The sequence below is a fragment of the Haliotis asinina genome, chromosome 11 (assembly GCF_037392515.1).
Source record: "Haliotis asinina isolate JCU_RB_2024 chromosome 11, JCU_Hal_asi_v2, whole genome shotgun sequence".
NCBI lineage: Eukaryota > Metazoa > Mollusca > Gastropoda > Lepetellida > Haliotidae > Haliotis > Haliotis asinina.
In genome coordinates, this window is record NC_090290.1 from 24,886,758 (window position 1) to 24,904,145 (window position 17,388).

The following is a 17,388-nucleotide window of genomic DNA, read 5'->3' on the forward strand; positions in this document are numbered from 1 at the left end:
AAGGAGTGTCCTGTTAGACAACATTGCCCGAGTTGATCGGAAGCTAATGTGAAACATATTACTGAATGTCAATGGGGATTCATTTAGAACAAAATTCTAAATTTTCCTTAGGAAGAATGACCACATTTCACTGTGTGCGAATCGCTTGCTATTTGTGATTACACGGCATTTCGAACCATTGATCATTCAGAATTCTGTCAACACTACAATCTCAGATTGTGACGTCACAATGCCCACGCTACCCACACGTATCGATCGGTATAAAGGATTTCAACAACCCGTCTTTGCTGTAGTTCCCAACCACGGCATGGGATGTAATTATATTTCCATTAGCAGCATTTTCATAGTAGAACACCGCCTCGATCTAAGGTGCTTTAGCGCTTTCGTCACACCAACGTCACAGCGTTATGCATATGTATCGATTGCCGTGACGTCACGCGACCTCATGAATAATAAACAGGCACCTGCCATATTGGTCTTGGAGTCGTGTGCCATATTTCTCGTTCAAAACATGCCAGTTTCAAACTGAAAAGGATATTACCCGTTTCCCTTTTTCTTTTAAGAATGTGGAACTGAAGCTATGAAAGAAGTCAGCCGTCTGTTGTTCCTGGCGGCTTTGGCCGTTTTGGGGCAGAGAACCAGCTTTGGGTTGGGTGCTCCGATACAAAGCCCATTTCCTTTAGGCACCATAGGTAAGTTAAAGAACATATGAGCAACGATATGATGTTATCACACGAGTGCTGCCTCTCGTATTTCAGGCATTTCGTGGATTACTGTTCGGATATACTTGTATGGAAGACAATTCCCACTGATTGAAACAGCATATGTGATTCCAGCCTTGTGTTATGAGTCCATATCGAGTACTGCTAGCTGTCATCCACAATCGGAGTCTATGGCAACGAGATGATGCCATGTAATTTCAGATGTCAGTTGTCGTTATTGTCAGAATGATTGTGTTCTGACAACGTTCTTGAGGTCGGGTAATAATATGTGGGTTTTGTTATGTTTAATGTAGCTGTTGTTAAATTCATACCCCGGTGTATTCTGTACTGTCAGTAAATGGTCAGACGCCATTGTCAAGCATTTCCCATGTTTGTCAGTGTCAGGTTGATTGTCCCAATTTCATACTCACCTGCTACCCACCCTTGACCTTTGTCCCCACCCTGAATTGTCGTGTGTAACCCCGTTTGTTGATATGAGTGCTGTTGAAATACGGAACTCGTGTATGTCAAGTCACAGGACTTAGCTAGTTCCAGATCAGATCCCATATGTTCAATAAAATTTAAGTTAAATATACAGGTAATAGCAGTGTAATAGAGTGAAATCAGATGAATACTGAAACCTCTGACCTATATAATTATTCAAAAGGACTCTTGTTTGTCAGGACCATGCCTACTGTTGTATGTTTCAGTTGATCTCAAATGCTTGTTACAATGTTACAGTATTCTTTTAGGTTCAGTTATTCATTGTCTCTGTGTGTTGTTTAGAAATATCAAAATATATACAAGTAACACTGTCATTCAGAATCACATACTAGAATACATCATACATACAGTGTTTTACTATTGGTGAATATTTGTTATTTCTTACATTCTTATAATGACACCTCTTTATCTGAGATTTTCATGGGTTCTCACCAAGTAAACTCATGTCCGTTCATGAATCCTGTAGCAATTGTACCAGAATATTCCTTCCTATTCATATAGATGCAAACATCTCCTTTCATCTAAACACATACCCACCCATTAATCTAAAGGCCCACCCATTCATCCATTCAGACACCTACCCATCCATTGATCTAAAGGCCCACCCATTCATCCATTCAGACATCTACCCATCCATTAATCTAAAGGCCCACCCATTCATCCATTCAGACAACTATCCATCCATTGATCTAAAGGCCTACCCATTCATCCATTCAGACACCTACCCATCCATTAATATAAAGACCCATCCATTCATCCATTCTGACACCTACCCATCCATTAATCTAAAGGCCTACCCATTCATCCATTCAGACACCCACCCATCCATTAATATAAAGGCCCATCCATTCATCCATTCAGACACTTACCTATCCATTGATCTAAAAAGGTCCACTCATCCATCTGTTTAGACATCTACCCATCCATTAATCTAAATGCCCACCCATCTTTCAATTCAGACACCTTCATGGTTCTTAATCTACAGACTAACCATCTACCCAGGACTGCATAGACTCACCCACCCACTCTTCCATTCATTCAGACACATACCCACTCATTGATCTATAGACTCACCCATCCATCCATTCAGACACCTACCCAGTTCTTACACTACAGACCAACCCATCCATCCATGTACACATTAATGTAGAGACCATCCACTCTTCCATTGATCCAGACTCCTCCTACTCAATATTTAATCTGGAAAACTCCCCTATCCATCCATCCATCCAGTCATCCATCCATACATCCATCCAAACACCTATCCAGTCTTTAATCTATAGACTCGCCCCTCCATCTACCCATCCATCCATCATCCAGACACCCTCACATACCCATTTTTTAATCTAGACTCATCCATCCATCCATCCATCCATCCATCCATCCATCCTCCATTCAAGATTCACCCACCCATTTATCTTGCCACCCACCCATCAACATTCTCACCTACCTATCATTCTTTACACTCAACATGCCACTATTTCCAACCCTCATCCATACATTTCTATGCTTTCATCTACAGGCTCCACAATCTGCTTATGCAGGCATAGATCAACTCACAACTTACCTATCCATTGTTTCCGTAATTCATTTGTTCATCCATTGTGCTTTAACCAGAGTAACTTTCACTATATATTCACTGTATTCAAGTTGAACTGACTCATTCATTCATCCAAAGTGTCAGTTTGTGAAGCCTCACCTTTTCATCCATCTCAACCCTGCCCACACCAAGTCCTTCATAAAAAGTGATAACCCAGCATTTCAACTGAAAGTGTCTCTACCCCTTAATACATTCCCATATCCATTTATATTCAAATACTTGCCTGTCCTTTCATGCAAACAATCTACCCACTCACTCAGACACTCACCCGTGCTATCCTCCACACTTTCCCAACCCTTAAGCTCAAAACATCTACTTATTTCATGAGACTACCTAACCAGGCTTTCTTCCAAATGCCAACCCTTTTAACCAAACACTTTCACATTCATCTTGATGCAAACAAACACTTTGATATGCCCATCCCTTCTTCAAAACATCCATTTATCATTACATCTCAAGTTCAACCAACTCTTTTGTCCTTCTGAAGAAACATAGACAATAATATTCAAATATCAACCCACTAATCTTTTCAAACATCAACAGACCAATTTATTCAGAGACTTACCCAGTCTTCTGCCCCTCAGAAAAACAAAATCACCAATCCCTTCATTCACACAGCATCCCCACCCTTTGTTCTTCTGAACAACCACACCTTTTCTTCATCCACAGCAACCATTCCCTTTGTTCTTCTAATCTACCACACCTTCTCTTCATCCACACAACAACCATTCCCTTTGTTCTTCTGAACAACCACACCTTCTCTTCATCCACACAGCAGCCTCACCCTTTGTTCTTCTGAACGACACCTTTTCTTCATCCACAGCAACCATTCCCTTTGTTCTTCTGATCAACCACACCTTCTCTTCATTCACACAGCAACCCTTCCCTTTGTTCTTCTTAACGAGACCTTCTCTTCATCCACACAGCAACCCCACCCTTTGTTCTTCTGAACAACCACACCTTCTATTCATCCACAGCAACCCTTCCCTTTGTTCTTCTGAACGAGACCTTCTCTTCATCCACACACCAACCCACCCATCTGTACCTCTGAACAAAGGCAGTTCTTCCAAACACCAACCAACATGTATTGTTTTCTGAACAACCACAAGTTGTTTGTAGATTCAAATACCCATTTTTTGTTTTGAAAGCACTTCGTCAAAACCTCAGCCCATGATCCATTCATTGATCATTCAAAACCAGGAAATATATGCTGAGTCAAAAAGAAACTTCACATTCTTTATTCAGGGCACTATAAAAGAACAAGAGATGGTAAGATGGCTAAATTGTTATTAGTTCGTTGCTGAGATCTGTGTGATGTGCTCAATACCTTGACAGTGCCACAATCAGTTCCATTAGGCTACACCGTCATTCCAAAACATGGGTATACAGAATGTTGAGTCACAATATGGATGTCGAGAATGAAGACTGGCAGCCTGCAACCGATTTCAAATGGTCTGTAAGGACAGTGGACCTCTAAACATCTCAGCCCTGGTTCGTGTAGCCGGCAGAAATCCGTCACATTGGTGACTTAAGACGATTTGACGGTCTTCTGCTCGTGACGTCACACATAAATGACCCTACCTCGGGCGATAAGAAGTGGTGCCAGTTTGTTGTAGACGACCTCGCAAGTCATACACAGTATGACGACTTCATCCCATCTTCCCACTTGCAACATGCCAATGTCTTGTTCACGTTGCACATTTGACCATCGTGGCATTTTAAGTACTGTTAGAACTGTGGTTTAAAAGTGTTTTTTAAATTCTTGAGGCCAATGCAAACATGTGCAAATGAAGAAAACTTCAGTGCGAAGAACCCGTGATCAACTGCCTGTGCAAAACCTGACTTAGGCACTAACGTCATTAGCACAATGAATGGATGGGTTTGAGTGGGTTTTGCTAACATTTTTCTAGAGTTGAAAGATAGGGATCCCCTTTCGGATACATAGCTATATCGTCAGAGAAAAATTGTTCATTATTTGTAAGGATTACATTTGTGAAATTTTTTTTTGACTCAGTATAGCTTGTGTGACATCGAACAATATCTCCTTTGAGATATCGTATGTTTTTTTGATAGTAGATTGCCTTGACAATACTATGACATCATGAACATGGTGATGTCACAATGCTGTCACATTGCTGCACTGCATTTTTCATTGAAAACTAATGAAGATCTATTTTTGATAATAACCCTTGTGTCTTCTGATATCAAATACATCAACACATGTTGATTAAAGTAAAAATATCCTTGGCAAGTCTTGGATATTTGCAACTTTGTCAACTCATGGTGATGTATTTGATATCAGATTACACTCGGGTAAGACTCTCTATTTATTCACCCTCAATCCATTGAGGCAACTACCCAATAACCTGTTCGTTTCTGCACATACCAAACCAGTTATTTCTTTATTTCATTCTGTCATCCAAACATCCAGTTTGCTACCTACCCACATGTTCATGCCTATGGTGGTATGTTCAACTTAACATCTTTGATCTTCTTTAGTAGAATGTGGTTTGGAGCAATATGTTCATTAGGTCGCATACCAAACCAGTTATTTCTCTGTTTCATTCTGTCATCCAAACACCCATTCTGTTTGTCACCTTGGATCAACTTAGCTTCTTTGAGCTTGTACAATGGAATGTTGTTTTGAGCGATATGATGTTGCAATGTTGTTGAAGTTTTGCATGTTGTTTACCCAGTGTTTCTGCCTGTTGTACAGGATCAGCTACAACAAGATGGTAAGCATCACATTGGGAACTGGTTTCCTTTCCCATTCTTTAAGCCATCCAACATTTAGAGGCATTGCAAAGTTTATATTATTACACCATCATTAGTTCACTCTAACCATCTGTGTATGATCTGCTACAGGTTTCATTCCTTCCAGGGCAATAAGAGTTCAGGGAAAGGGACCAATCCAAACCCACTCAAATATTTACAGTACATATTACATAGCAAACACAAGTGTCTCAATCTTGTTAGTCTGCCAGCTCAAATCTAGCAGAAGATATGTTGGGAAAGATAATTTGGACTGGAAAAATAAATGCAGAATTTCTAACTCCAGACATTTTTTGTTGTGGATGATTGCAGTAATGTGTAGATTGACAGGATCTCATTGCTTGTAGATATGTAGCATTTGAAAGTTCAATATTTCTAGAGGATAGGGCATGTTTTTTTGTAGGGCAGCTGATTTACCAGAGTTCCCTAGAGTAAATCCACCTATGTCTTTCTGGACACCTTTAGATGCAATCCAGGCAATGTGACATTTGAAAATTCAGTGGTGCATAAATCAAGCACACCCACTTTGTTCAAAACACAAAACTGAAAGTCAATTTCACTTTAAAACACTTCTGAAAACCCACTAAATTTCTCCATCTGATCGCTTCTGTCAAGACCATTCCTGTATTCACAGACAATTCCCAATGCGGATCAGGATTCTTCCACTGCAGAGGATAAGGTTTATTTCGGGATTGTATGTCTCTCCCTACGGCCTGTCATAGCTGACATGATATCAGGCAACAGGATCAAACAGTAATTTTTCTTACATTCCAAAAACCATACCTTCGAGATGTTTCAGGTCACCAGGTACAGCCTATTCAGACTGTGCTCAGAAAGGAAAAATAAACCTCATGCAGCTAACCATACATTTTGGATATTCACAGAGCAATTAGGTATGGTTTTCATCAGATGAAAACCCATTCATAATCTTGAGTAAAATGTCACAAGACATGATTATGAGAATTTTTACCACACTTTCTATAACTGACTTCATTAAAACTGACTTTGAGAGTGATAGTTTCCATAAAACTTCCTTTTAAACTGTGTGGGCATAATGATGATCCTTAAAGTTGTAAATGAAGCTAATCTACAAACTCAAACACTAGTACATTATCTAAAAATGTGCATTAAGGTATCAATATATCAGTGTTTTGAATTTTTTAATTCAAGGTAAGTTATTTTTGTCCCCAAATGGTCTTGTTTTTATGTTGTTGTGTTAAAGAGTGTGTTTTTTCAAATCATTCATATGGATTCAATGCCTCTAAATGGTGGTAGTTCTAAGGCTGAAGGGTTTCATTATGTTTGGAAAGCATACATGTGATATCACCGATCATAATTTGGATACTGGCAAATGAAGATATTATTAAACTGAAACAGAAAAATTGCCTTTTGGAAATATACATATGGTCTTCGGTAGTTAGACAGTATTCTAAATTTCTGAAGATTTACTAAGATATTGTTAGATAATCTCAGAATTATGTAAACTTGATATCACATGTGTGCTATTTTGGTGGTTAAGTTAACACTTTTGGGAAGGTGTGAAATACGGTAGTCATGGTGACAACTCAATGTATAATGATGTTTTGTTCCAGGGAGACTTTACCATAAGCATGTCTTAGTGGTGTCTGCTTTTGATTCATGGTATTGTAAAATCAGCATATGTTTAGTCAAGACGTCATATTTGTGTATTTGTTTATAGTTGGACCTAAAGTTGTTATTGCAAGAAATAAGTTAAGACAAGACTTTTTTATCCCAGGGAAATTTGTAAGACTGGCCCAAACCATAATATTTCAAGTTGTGGAAGTCACTGAGTGGTTAGGGTACCTGACTTTGTGTGCTGATGATTAGTTGCCCGACCTAATGTGGGTGTTTGAATCCCAAATTGGACTCAACCCAACAAAAGTACTAGAATTTGTACTTTACAGGGAAGTGTAATCAAATATAACATATGTTGCATTTGACCACTTTCTAAATGGCATTGTGTAGCCATCATATTATAATATCTGATGCTAAGGTATATTGTAAAATTCGTACATGCTTGTAATGCCTACATTACAAGCCAGTAACAGTCCTCATTTGGAACTTACATGTTAGAGATAGTGGAACAAGATACATGGTTGTGAACTCTCTGCTAGCTCATAGCAAGACATTCAAAGCATCCTTTCCTTGGTTGATTAGAAAGTTCACCTGGCCCTTTTTCCTGGAGAAGGATTGTTAGATAATGATGAGAGGTATCAGATCAGAGTGAAGGATCAGATTGTAAACAGACTGTTGTTTACCATTGCTGATATTGAGACTCATCACTGTTGTTGATGGTGGGTTGAGTATGCAAAAAATAGATGAGATTATGATATTGTCAGCATGACACAGGTTTCAAGTGTATTGTAACTTAGCAAGTCAGAGAAAGTGATATCTTTTCAATATGACCCTATGAAAATTTGTGAGCCAGTGACTGAGGAGAATTGCTGGTCCGACTGAAATTTTACTAGCCTTGGTGTCATAACATAAGATATCTTCTTGATACTTATTTATTGCAGGAAAACTGGCAAACAATTCTGACTGGCAGATGACAGGTCTGCATTCCAAAACGAAACCGGAACATGTGCTCGGGGAGCATTCATTTGCATAAAACAATATGTACTGAGGGAGTGGCTAATTATTTCAAACTGTAGTCATACAGTATATAGCATTATAAAACTTAAGTTATACTGACATCTCCCCTCCTTTGAGATGGAATCTATGCATATTTATGTCTAACTCTTAACACATTATTTGAACTGTTAAACATGAACACTTTTAGGCTAAACTGAAACTATTACTCAATGGTAACCAACTGTTACTAACATAAATCTGCTTAGCACTTCTAGTACTAAATCACTCAATAGTATACTTCACATCAACTAATGATAATTACTGCTAAAGTTCCTACTCCAGAAGAAGAAACTAAATAAATCTTTGAACACTGAAACACAGCATTTCTAATGCTAACACTTTACTTGATTCAACATGATATTAACATGTTTAAAGTCATAAAAAGGGTTATTTCACCCAATCGCCAAATCGATTCGGTGGGTTGACAGTGCGGCCGGATCTGGTGACTGTCACTTGTTGTTGATTGTCACTACTACTTATGTCTGAACCATTACTGTGGCTGGCAGGTTCTGCTGGACAGACTGGAGATTCTACAGTGTTGGGTGTGAAGTCAGACACTGGTGAATCTCTCGACTTGTCGACTAAGAGATATCGTCGATTTCTCCTAAATGTTCCATTGGAAGTTTGGACAATGTAACTACGTGGTGTGTCGGCTTCACCAGTTACAACTGCCGGTGTGGTCCATTTCTTTTCAGTGTCAATTTTCACACGCACTGGTGTTCCAGGATTTAGAACACTCAAGTTCCTGGATGAGTAACGTCGGTTATAGAATGTCTCATAAGACTTCTTGGTTCTCGTATCAGTCTCTCTCACTTTGTCCATGTTGGGCCAATTTGGTTTCAAATTTCCTGGCAAGATAGGCAAATTGGTTCTAATTTGTCTACCCATCACTAATTGTGCTGGCGATTCACCCGTGGCTCTGATTGGAGTAGATCTGTACACCATAAGAGCAATATATGCTTCATCCTGCTGTAGTATGCGCTTGGCAATGCGCACACCGCTTTCCGCTTCCCCATTGGCTTGTGGGAAATGTGGACTACTAGTTGTCAACTTGAATCCATATTCTCTTGCGAAATCCTTGAACTCCGAAGACGTGAATTGTGTTCCATTGTCAGAACAGAACTCAACTGGCACACCAAAACGCACAAACATAGCTTTCAGCTTTCCTATCACATTTCTGCTACTGATAACACTGAGGTGAGCAATCTCGATGAATCGAGAATAATAATCGATCACAACGAGGAAATTTTCCCCTTTCACATAACACAAATCTGCACCAATTTTCTCCCATGGCCGTTCTGGCAACACTGAACTCTGCAGATTTTCCTTCCTCTGAGAAGGCCTATTGATGGTGCAATATTCACACTGGCTCACTCTAGCACTGATATCTTTACTGATACCTGGCCACCAAACACAAGTGGCTGCCCTATCCACACATTTATTAACACCTTGGTGCCCTTGATGAATTTTATCCAGAATCTCCAATCGCATTGCTACTGGCACTACAATGCGATTCCTGAATATCAGCAGGTGGTTGTCAACAGACAACTCTCCACGAATCTGGTGGTATGCATGAACAACAGGTGAAACACTACGGATGTGATCTGGCCATCCAGATCGGGTGTACTGAATTGCCATCTGTAATTCTTCATCATTCATTGTAGCAATTCTCAAGGCTTCAACTTTTTCATCCGAGATTGGCCGTGATGAGAAAACAGACTCTACAAAGGCTTCCATATCATCCTCGAAGCAAACTTCATCAGTATCACTCTTTTGCAGTGGACTTCTTGACAAGGTATCTGGGACAATGAGTGATTTCCCTGGCACATATTCAGCTGTGACGTTAAAACGTCTTAGTCTCAACAATAGTCTCTGACATCGAAGTGGTGCAAAATTCAAATCATGAGAATTGATGAGGGGAACCAATGGCTTGTGGTCAGTCTGAAGCTTGAAAGAGTCCAGACCGACAAGATAGCGACTAAACTTCTCACATGCCCATACCCCTGCGAGGCATTCCTTTTCGATCTGGGCGTACTTTACCTCAGATGGAGTTAGTGTACGGGAACAGAAGGCTACTGGTCGCATCACATCACCTTTCACTTGGAACAAGGCTGCACCCAGCCCATAACTGCTGGCATCTGCACTAACAATTGTTGGCAGAGCTGGATCATAGAAATCTAGTACTTGTGCACCAGTCACCATCTTTTTCACTTGTGAGAATGATTTTTCCTGTAAATGACCCCAACACCATACAGCATCACTTTTCAACAAGTCAGTCATTGGTTTGGACACTGTTGACAAGTCTGGGAGGAATTTCCCTAGGTAATTAATCATGCCAAGGATGCGTCTGAGCTCAGTGACATCCTTAGGAGCTGGCAGGTCAAGTATCGCTTGAACCTTGCTTGGGTCAGCACTGATTCCTTCTTTGCTGATTTTATGTCCAAAATAGGTGATTTCTGTCTGGTGAAACTTGCATTTGTCCTTATTTAGCTTTAGGCCTGCCTTCTGAATTGTGTCAAGAACACTGTTGAGCCTATGATCATGCTCCTCTTTATCAACTCCATGCACCAAAATGTCATCCATTATGGCCTCTGCACCTGAATGACCATGTAGCAGCTCAGTCATCGTCCTTTGAAATATCTCCGGTGCACTTGTTATCCCAAATGGTACCCTTTTAAAACAATAGCGTCCGAATGGGGTCATGAAAGTTGTCAGCTTTTGACTGTCCTTATGGAGAGGTATCTGGTAAAATCCATTTGATGCATCCAGAGTGGAGAACACGGTTGATCCCGACAGTTTGGGGGCTATGTCCTCAAGATTTGGCATCATATACCTTTCACGCTCCACTGCCTCATTCAAACGCTTCAGGTCAACACAAATTCTGACGTGACCTGACTTTTTCATCACTGGAACCATTGGGGCGCACCACTCGGTAGGCTCGGTGACCTCTTCAATAATATCTGCATCTTTCATCCGAAGCAATTCTTGTTTGACTTTATCCATTAAAGGAAATGGTACTCTCCTTGCAGTTGATATACTGAATGGTTGGGCATCTTGCTTTAATTTGATCTGAACTGGCTCACACTTCAATAGTCCAAATGGTCCAAAAACTTCAGACCTGATTTCATCAATGTGTGGCTCCACAAAACCCATCATGAGTGACACATTTCTACTTAACAGATTATTGCGACCATTTGTCACACACACTTTGAATCTGTAATCTGTACCATGATATTTCACAGTGGTGGTAAACTGTCCTATGCAGTTAATGGGGTGAGCATGCCCTGAAAGTTCTTTATCAGGAGGTTCTAGTTTAGGGACTATGTTCAGCCGATCAAATGTAGCCTGTGAAATGACTGTCACATCTGCACCAGTATCCACTTTGAATTGAACTGGGGTATTTTGCACATACAATGTCACCATCCATGCATTATTATCATCTTCACAATCTAATGATCCAATAAAGAAACCTGAGGATGCACTGTTGGCAGTGTCTACATTGTTTACTTCTTGTCTTCCTGACTGTTTACTGCGACACATAATTGCAAAGTGTCCAGTTTTACTACACTTATGGCAAGTTTTACCGCTTGCTGGGCATCTACCTTCATGAAAATGACCACATCTTGTACAATTATTTTGACCTCTGTTTGCATTTCTGCCTGTCTGGTTCCTATGGTAACCACCTTGGCTTTGGTTACTACTTCTGGGGTTTGATGTGTGGTTGCCATGGTTACCACTATAACCGCCTCTACCATGTGACGCCTTCTTTCCTTTAAAGTTCTTTTTGCCTTTGACTTCTTCAATGTCTTTAGAATCCTGAGATTTAACTTGTGATTTAATTAATTCTGTCTCTCTAACTAACTGAACTGCCTGTTCAAGTGACAAACCTGCTTGCAGTTGCATTTTCTCAGAAACCTGTTTATCAGAAATTCCAATTACTATACGGTCTCTAATTGACTCATCTTTTGCTGTACCAAATTCACATGTTTCTGCAAGTTCATACAGATGTCTGATAAACGTCTCGACACTCTCGCCCGGTCTCTGAGAACGCTGATGAAATTTGAAACGTTTTGGCACAAAGTGGTCTTCATACTTTTTCAAAACAACATCAAATTTGTCCTGCTCGTCTTCACCAAACACAAATGAATTGAAAACATGTTCTGCTTCTTTACCCATCGCATAAATTAGCGAGTTTACTTGTACTGACTCTGATTCCTTGTCTAATTTCACGGCAGTGCGATACCGCATGAAGCGCTGTTTCCATATCGGCCAGTCGCCGGGTTTAGCGAAGTCGAAGTTTTCTGGAGGGTTAAACTTGGCCATTGTCTTCATAGTTTACTTCTGACACCATGTCATAACATAAGATATCTTCTTGATACTTATTTATTGCAGGAAAACTGGCAAACAATTCTGACTGGCAGATGACACGTCTGCATTCCAAAACGAAACCGGAACATGTGCTCGGCTGCATTAATTTGCATAAAACAATATGTACTGAGGGAGTGGCTAATTATTTCAAACTGTAGTCATACAGTATATAGCATTATAAAACTTAAGTTATACTGACACTTGGTATTGTGTGTGAGTGATTATTTCACACAATGTATGGAAGGGAATGATGAAGAACCACATAGAAATGTGATGTGTTCAACAAAATACATACTGAATGGTCAGCAACAAGGTGACCAGGTTAGTTTGAAAATGGTGATGAGTGATGCGTGTTTGATAAACAAACCAAATGTTATGTGAGAGATTTTATTGTCCAGAAATCAAAGCATTTGGGCGCTAGTTCACCACCACTGGTCGCCTTCTCCGTACAGGACAGATGAATCTGAAATCTCGCACACTTGTTCCTTCTCATGATGTATCTTCAATTTGATAGACATGTTCAAGATGGAGAAATGTTATTTTCAATATGGCAGCCATTGTTGCCAGTAGCTTATAGTTACTGGTCATTACCTGGCTATATTTGTTCAAAATGGAATGTAATTTGGTATAAAACAGTTTATTGTGTTCAGTGATTTTGGAATTCTATATCTTGACCAAAATTTCCTCTTTGTCTGTGGTTCTTAGGAACCAGTTTTTCCTTACAATGTGGGAAGGTTCAAATATTTGAAACATTAGTACACTGAAAACACTGCCTTCCCAGTGTCATATTTTTTCCACATTGCACTTTGTATTTGTCTTAAAATGTAACAGTTTCCATCAGTTTCATAAGAACATATGGTGCAATTTTACCCTCCCTAATATTTTTAAGTGACCATTCCTTAATGCCCTCTATCATCCCACATAATCTAGTGTTTGGTGATGGCAATGATTACAGTAGAGTGAAGTGTTTGATGATGACAAGGGACAATGGTAACAGTAGAGTTATGTCATGTTCAATGATGACAAGGACAATGGTAACAGTAGAGTAAAGTCATGTTTGATGATGACAAGGACAATGGTAACAGTAGAGTAAAGTCATGTTTGATGATGACAAGGACAATGGTAACAGTAGAGTAAAGTCATGTTTGATAATGACAAGGACAATGGTAACAGTAGAGTAAAGTCATGTTTGATGATGACAAGGACAATGGTAACAGTAGAGTAAAGTCATGTTTGATGATGACAAGGACAATGGTAACAGTAGAGTAAAGTCATGTTTGATAATGACAAGGGACAATGGTAACAGTAGAGTAAAGTCATGTTTGATGATGACAAGGACAATGGTAACAGTAGAGTAAAGTCATGTTTGATGATGACAAGGGACAATGGTAACAGTAGAGTTATGTCATGTTCAATGATGACAAGGACAATGGTAACAGTAGAGTAAAGTCATGTTTGATAATGACAAGGACAATGGTAACAGTAGAGTAAAGTCATGTTTGATAATGACAAGGGACAATGGTAACAGTAGAGTAAAGTCATGTTTGATAATGACAAGGGACAATGGTAACAGTAGAGTGATGTCATGTTTGATAATGACTAGGGACAATGGTAACAGTAGAGTAAAGTCACGTTTGATGATGACAAGGGACAATGGTAGCAGTAGAGTAAAGTCATGTTTGATGATGACAAGGACAATGGTAACAGTAGAGTAAAGTCATGTTTGATAATGACAAGGGACAATGGTAACAGTAGAGTAAAGTCATGTTTGATAATGACAAGGGACAATGGTAACAGTAGAGTAATGTCATGTTTGATAATGACAAGGGACAATGGTAACAGTAGAGTAAAGTCATGTTTGATGATGACAAGGGACAATGGTAACAGTAGAGTGATGTCATGTTTGATAATGACTAGGGCCAAAGGCAACAGGTGAGTAATATGATGTTTGATAAAGACAGTGGTAACAGTAGAATGATGATGTTGTGTTTGATGATGACAGTGGTAACAGTAGAGTGATGATGTTGTTTTTGATAATGACAGTGGTTACAGTAGAGTGATGATGTTGTTTTTGATGATGACAGTGGTTACAGTAGAGTGATGATGTTGTGTTTGATGATGACAGTGGTTACAGTAGAGTGATGATGTTGTTTTTGATGATGATAGTGGTTACAGTAGAGTGATGATGTTGTTTTTGATGATGACAGTGGTTACAGTAGAGTGATGATGTTGTGTTTGATGATGACAGTGGTAACAGTAGAGTGATGATGTTGTGTTTGATGATGACAGTGGTAACAGTAGAGTGATGATGTTGTTTTTCATAATGACAGTGGTTACAGTAGAGTGATGATGTTGTGTTTGATGATGACAGTGGTTACAGTAGAGTGATGATGTTGTTTTTGATGATGACAGTGGTTACAGTAGAGTGATGATGTTGTTTTTGATGACAGTGGTAACAGTAGAGTGATTATGTTGTGTTTGATGATGACAGTGGTAACAGTAGAGTGATGATGTGTTTGATGATGACAGTGGTTACAGTAGAGTGATGATGTTATGTTTGATGATGACAGTGGTTACAGTAGAGTGATGTTGCGTTTGGTTTCATTACTGAGATGGCAATGATGAGAACAACATGTATGCTGATGTTGATGGCACACAACTATTAGAACAAGAAGACTGATGAGGATGACAGTTGTTTAGTTGCTGCATTTGTGATTAAACTTTTCACACAACCTCTCTCTGAGCTGACGACAGGACTATGTGTTGACCTGTTAATTACCAGTCAGTAGTCCTGATTGAAGCTTGTGAGAAATGCTGTGGTTCATCTTGGTTCTGTGATGAGTGCGTGATTGAAAGCCTGTAGGTGTCGACAAAGTATTGATATTTCTGTCCCTGCATCAAGACAATTAAGTGAGACTGGACCCATTGTATATCTGCTGTGTCTGTCCAGTTAAGCATTGATTGTAGTGGACACTGTGTTGTACCAGTCCAAGGGTTAGGAGATGGACAGGCCAAGTGGATAGCTCAAAAAGATGATTCCTCAAAGATGGCCTCCAGCTCTGTGGAACCAATGTGGTTGTCGGGGGTGGTGGGATGGGTAGCTTGGTTCTTTCCTCCATCTATTAGTAGGCTGACGTATGTCTATAGAGCTTCTGAGATTTTTTGAGTATTCCAGTTTATGTAGTATCTTGATGCATTATGTTCATGTTTAAGGTAGATGACAAGGTCGCAGGAGGTTATTACTGTTATTGAACATTAATGGAAAGCAGAATGTCGAGTTTCACAATGGTCAGTACTGTTGTCAGTAAGTTTGCACTTTTACATAGTGTTCTCGAGACATTTTGCTGCTAATAAATTACTTCAGACTATCCTGTTACAACTGAACAGGAATTTGCTGAAATGGCTTTAGGATATACATTTGGATTAAGCTGAGTCCCTGCCAGACTGCCATAGACTGTCAAGGTTATGGTTTATGATGATGTAGATCCATATCTGTGTGGACAAAACTGCAAGTCTACTGCACACTTAAATTGAAGCAATGGAAAAAAAATGAGGTGTTCATGTGGAGATGACATTTTTGGTTATTAGGGAATATGTTGATACTAGCTTTCTGTAGAAATTAATTTTGTGCAAGCAAACTGAAATGTGTTGTTTTTATGTCCTTAGTTAAAGTGCCAGAACATTTTTTAAGTCCTGCTGATTGTGGATTCTTTTTAACACTTATGTACGTGCCAGAACTGGCATTTTTAATGCAACAATAATCTTTTATGAATCTACCAGTTTAGTATCATTGAGAGAGAAATTATTTTGTTCAGTTTCTCTTGAGACAAATTTCATGTTGGAAATTGTCATTGTTTATGTTGTGTCAGTTGAAACCAGTTGATAGCATGTTCTGAGTGGAGTGTCTGGGATATGGGTAGCTGAATAGGTTAATATCAATTGATTCAGAATTATGTCCCTTTGCTCCCGTCCTAAAGTGATGGTCATGCTGTAGATCCTTTGATTAGTCAGCAACACTTACCAGGGTCAAGATTTAGGACCTCTCTAAGTGCAGATATTTAGAGTGAGTGAGTGAGCTTTACGCAGCAATATCACGAAGTTTGAATACCAGAAAGGGGCTTCACACATTGTAACCATGTGGCAAATATTTATAATATACCTCCCCATTTCTTGTATTTGATTGACTGGTATATTATTCAAGGAAGGTTTAACCCTTATTAACTCACTCGGGCAACAGTCTACTGTGATATTGTGTGTGACAGTAATGTTCAGTGACAGTAATGTCCAACAAGTGCTAAGTGACCAGTGGCTGATAGCCCTCATTAGCACTATATGTAGCTTCTATTAGTGCTTGGCTTCAGGTTATCTTTCAGTATACTTTGATCCACACCTGGAAAACATCCAGCTAAAGCTGTGTTTGGTTAAGCCAACAGTAAAACATTCAAAGCATGACAGTAGCAACTGACCTCTAGAATGACCTCATGGATCTGATATTGAAGCCAATTTCTTGATGTCCTATGTATGTACCAGTAGCATGGCCATACAGGGATGGAAATAACCCATTGCCCAATGTCCCAGTCTAATGTGTTTTTCTGTCGGGCAAGCTAATATGTATACATGTATCACACTGTACTGGTGTCCAGTGGACTTTCCATTGTTAATGTGTTGTTTATTTAAATAATCAACAAGAAAATTGGGTAATATAGCTGAAAAATTATCACTGCGAGTTTGCAAGTGCCATTATACAAGGGTATATCAGCAATTCAATAATTATTTCCAACCCTGCCATAG

The 17,388-nt window shown here is 39.4% G+C and overlaps 1 protein-coding gene across 1 annotated transcript in view; it reads left to right on the plus strand.

Moving 5' to 3' along the window:
* Window positions 1–451: 451 nt before the first annotated feature.
* Window positions 452–17,388, plus strand: part of LOC137255931 (receptor-type tyrosine-protein phosphatase N2-like) — a 221,384-nt gene continuing 204,447 nt past the window's right edge. Inside the window, exon 1 of the mRNA XM_067793531.1 lies at window positions 452–692. Within this exon, the coding sequence (XP_067649632.1) occupies window positions 581–692 (112 nt within the window). The 5' untranslated portion in view covers window positions 452–580. The remainder of the gene's footprint in view (window positions 693–17,388) is intronic.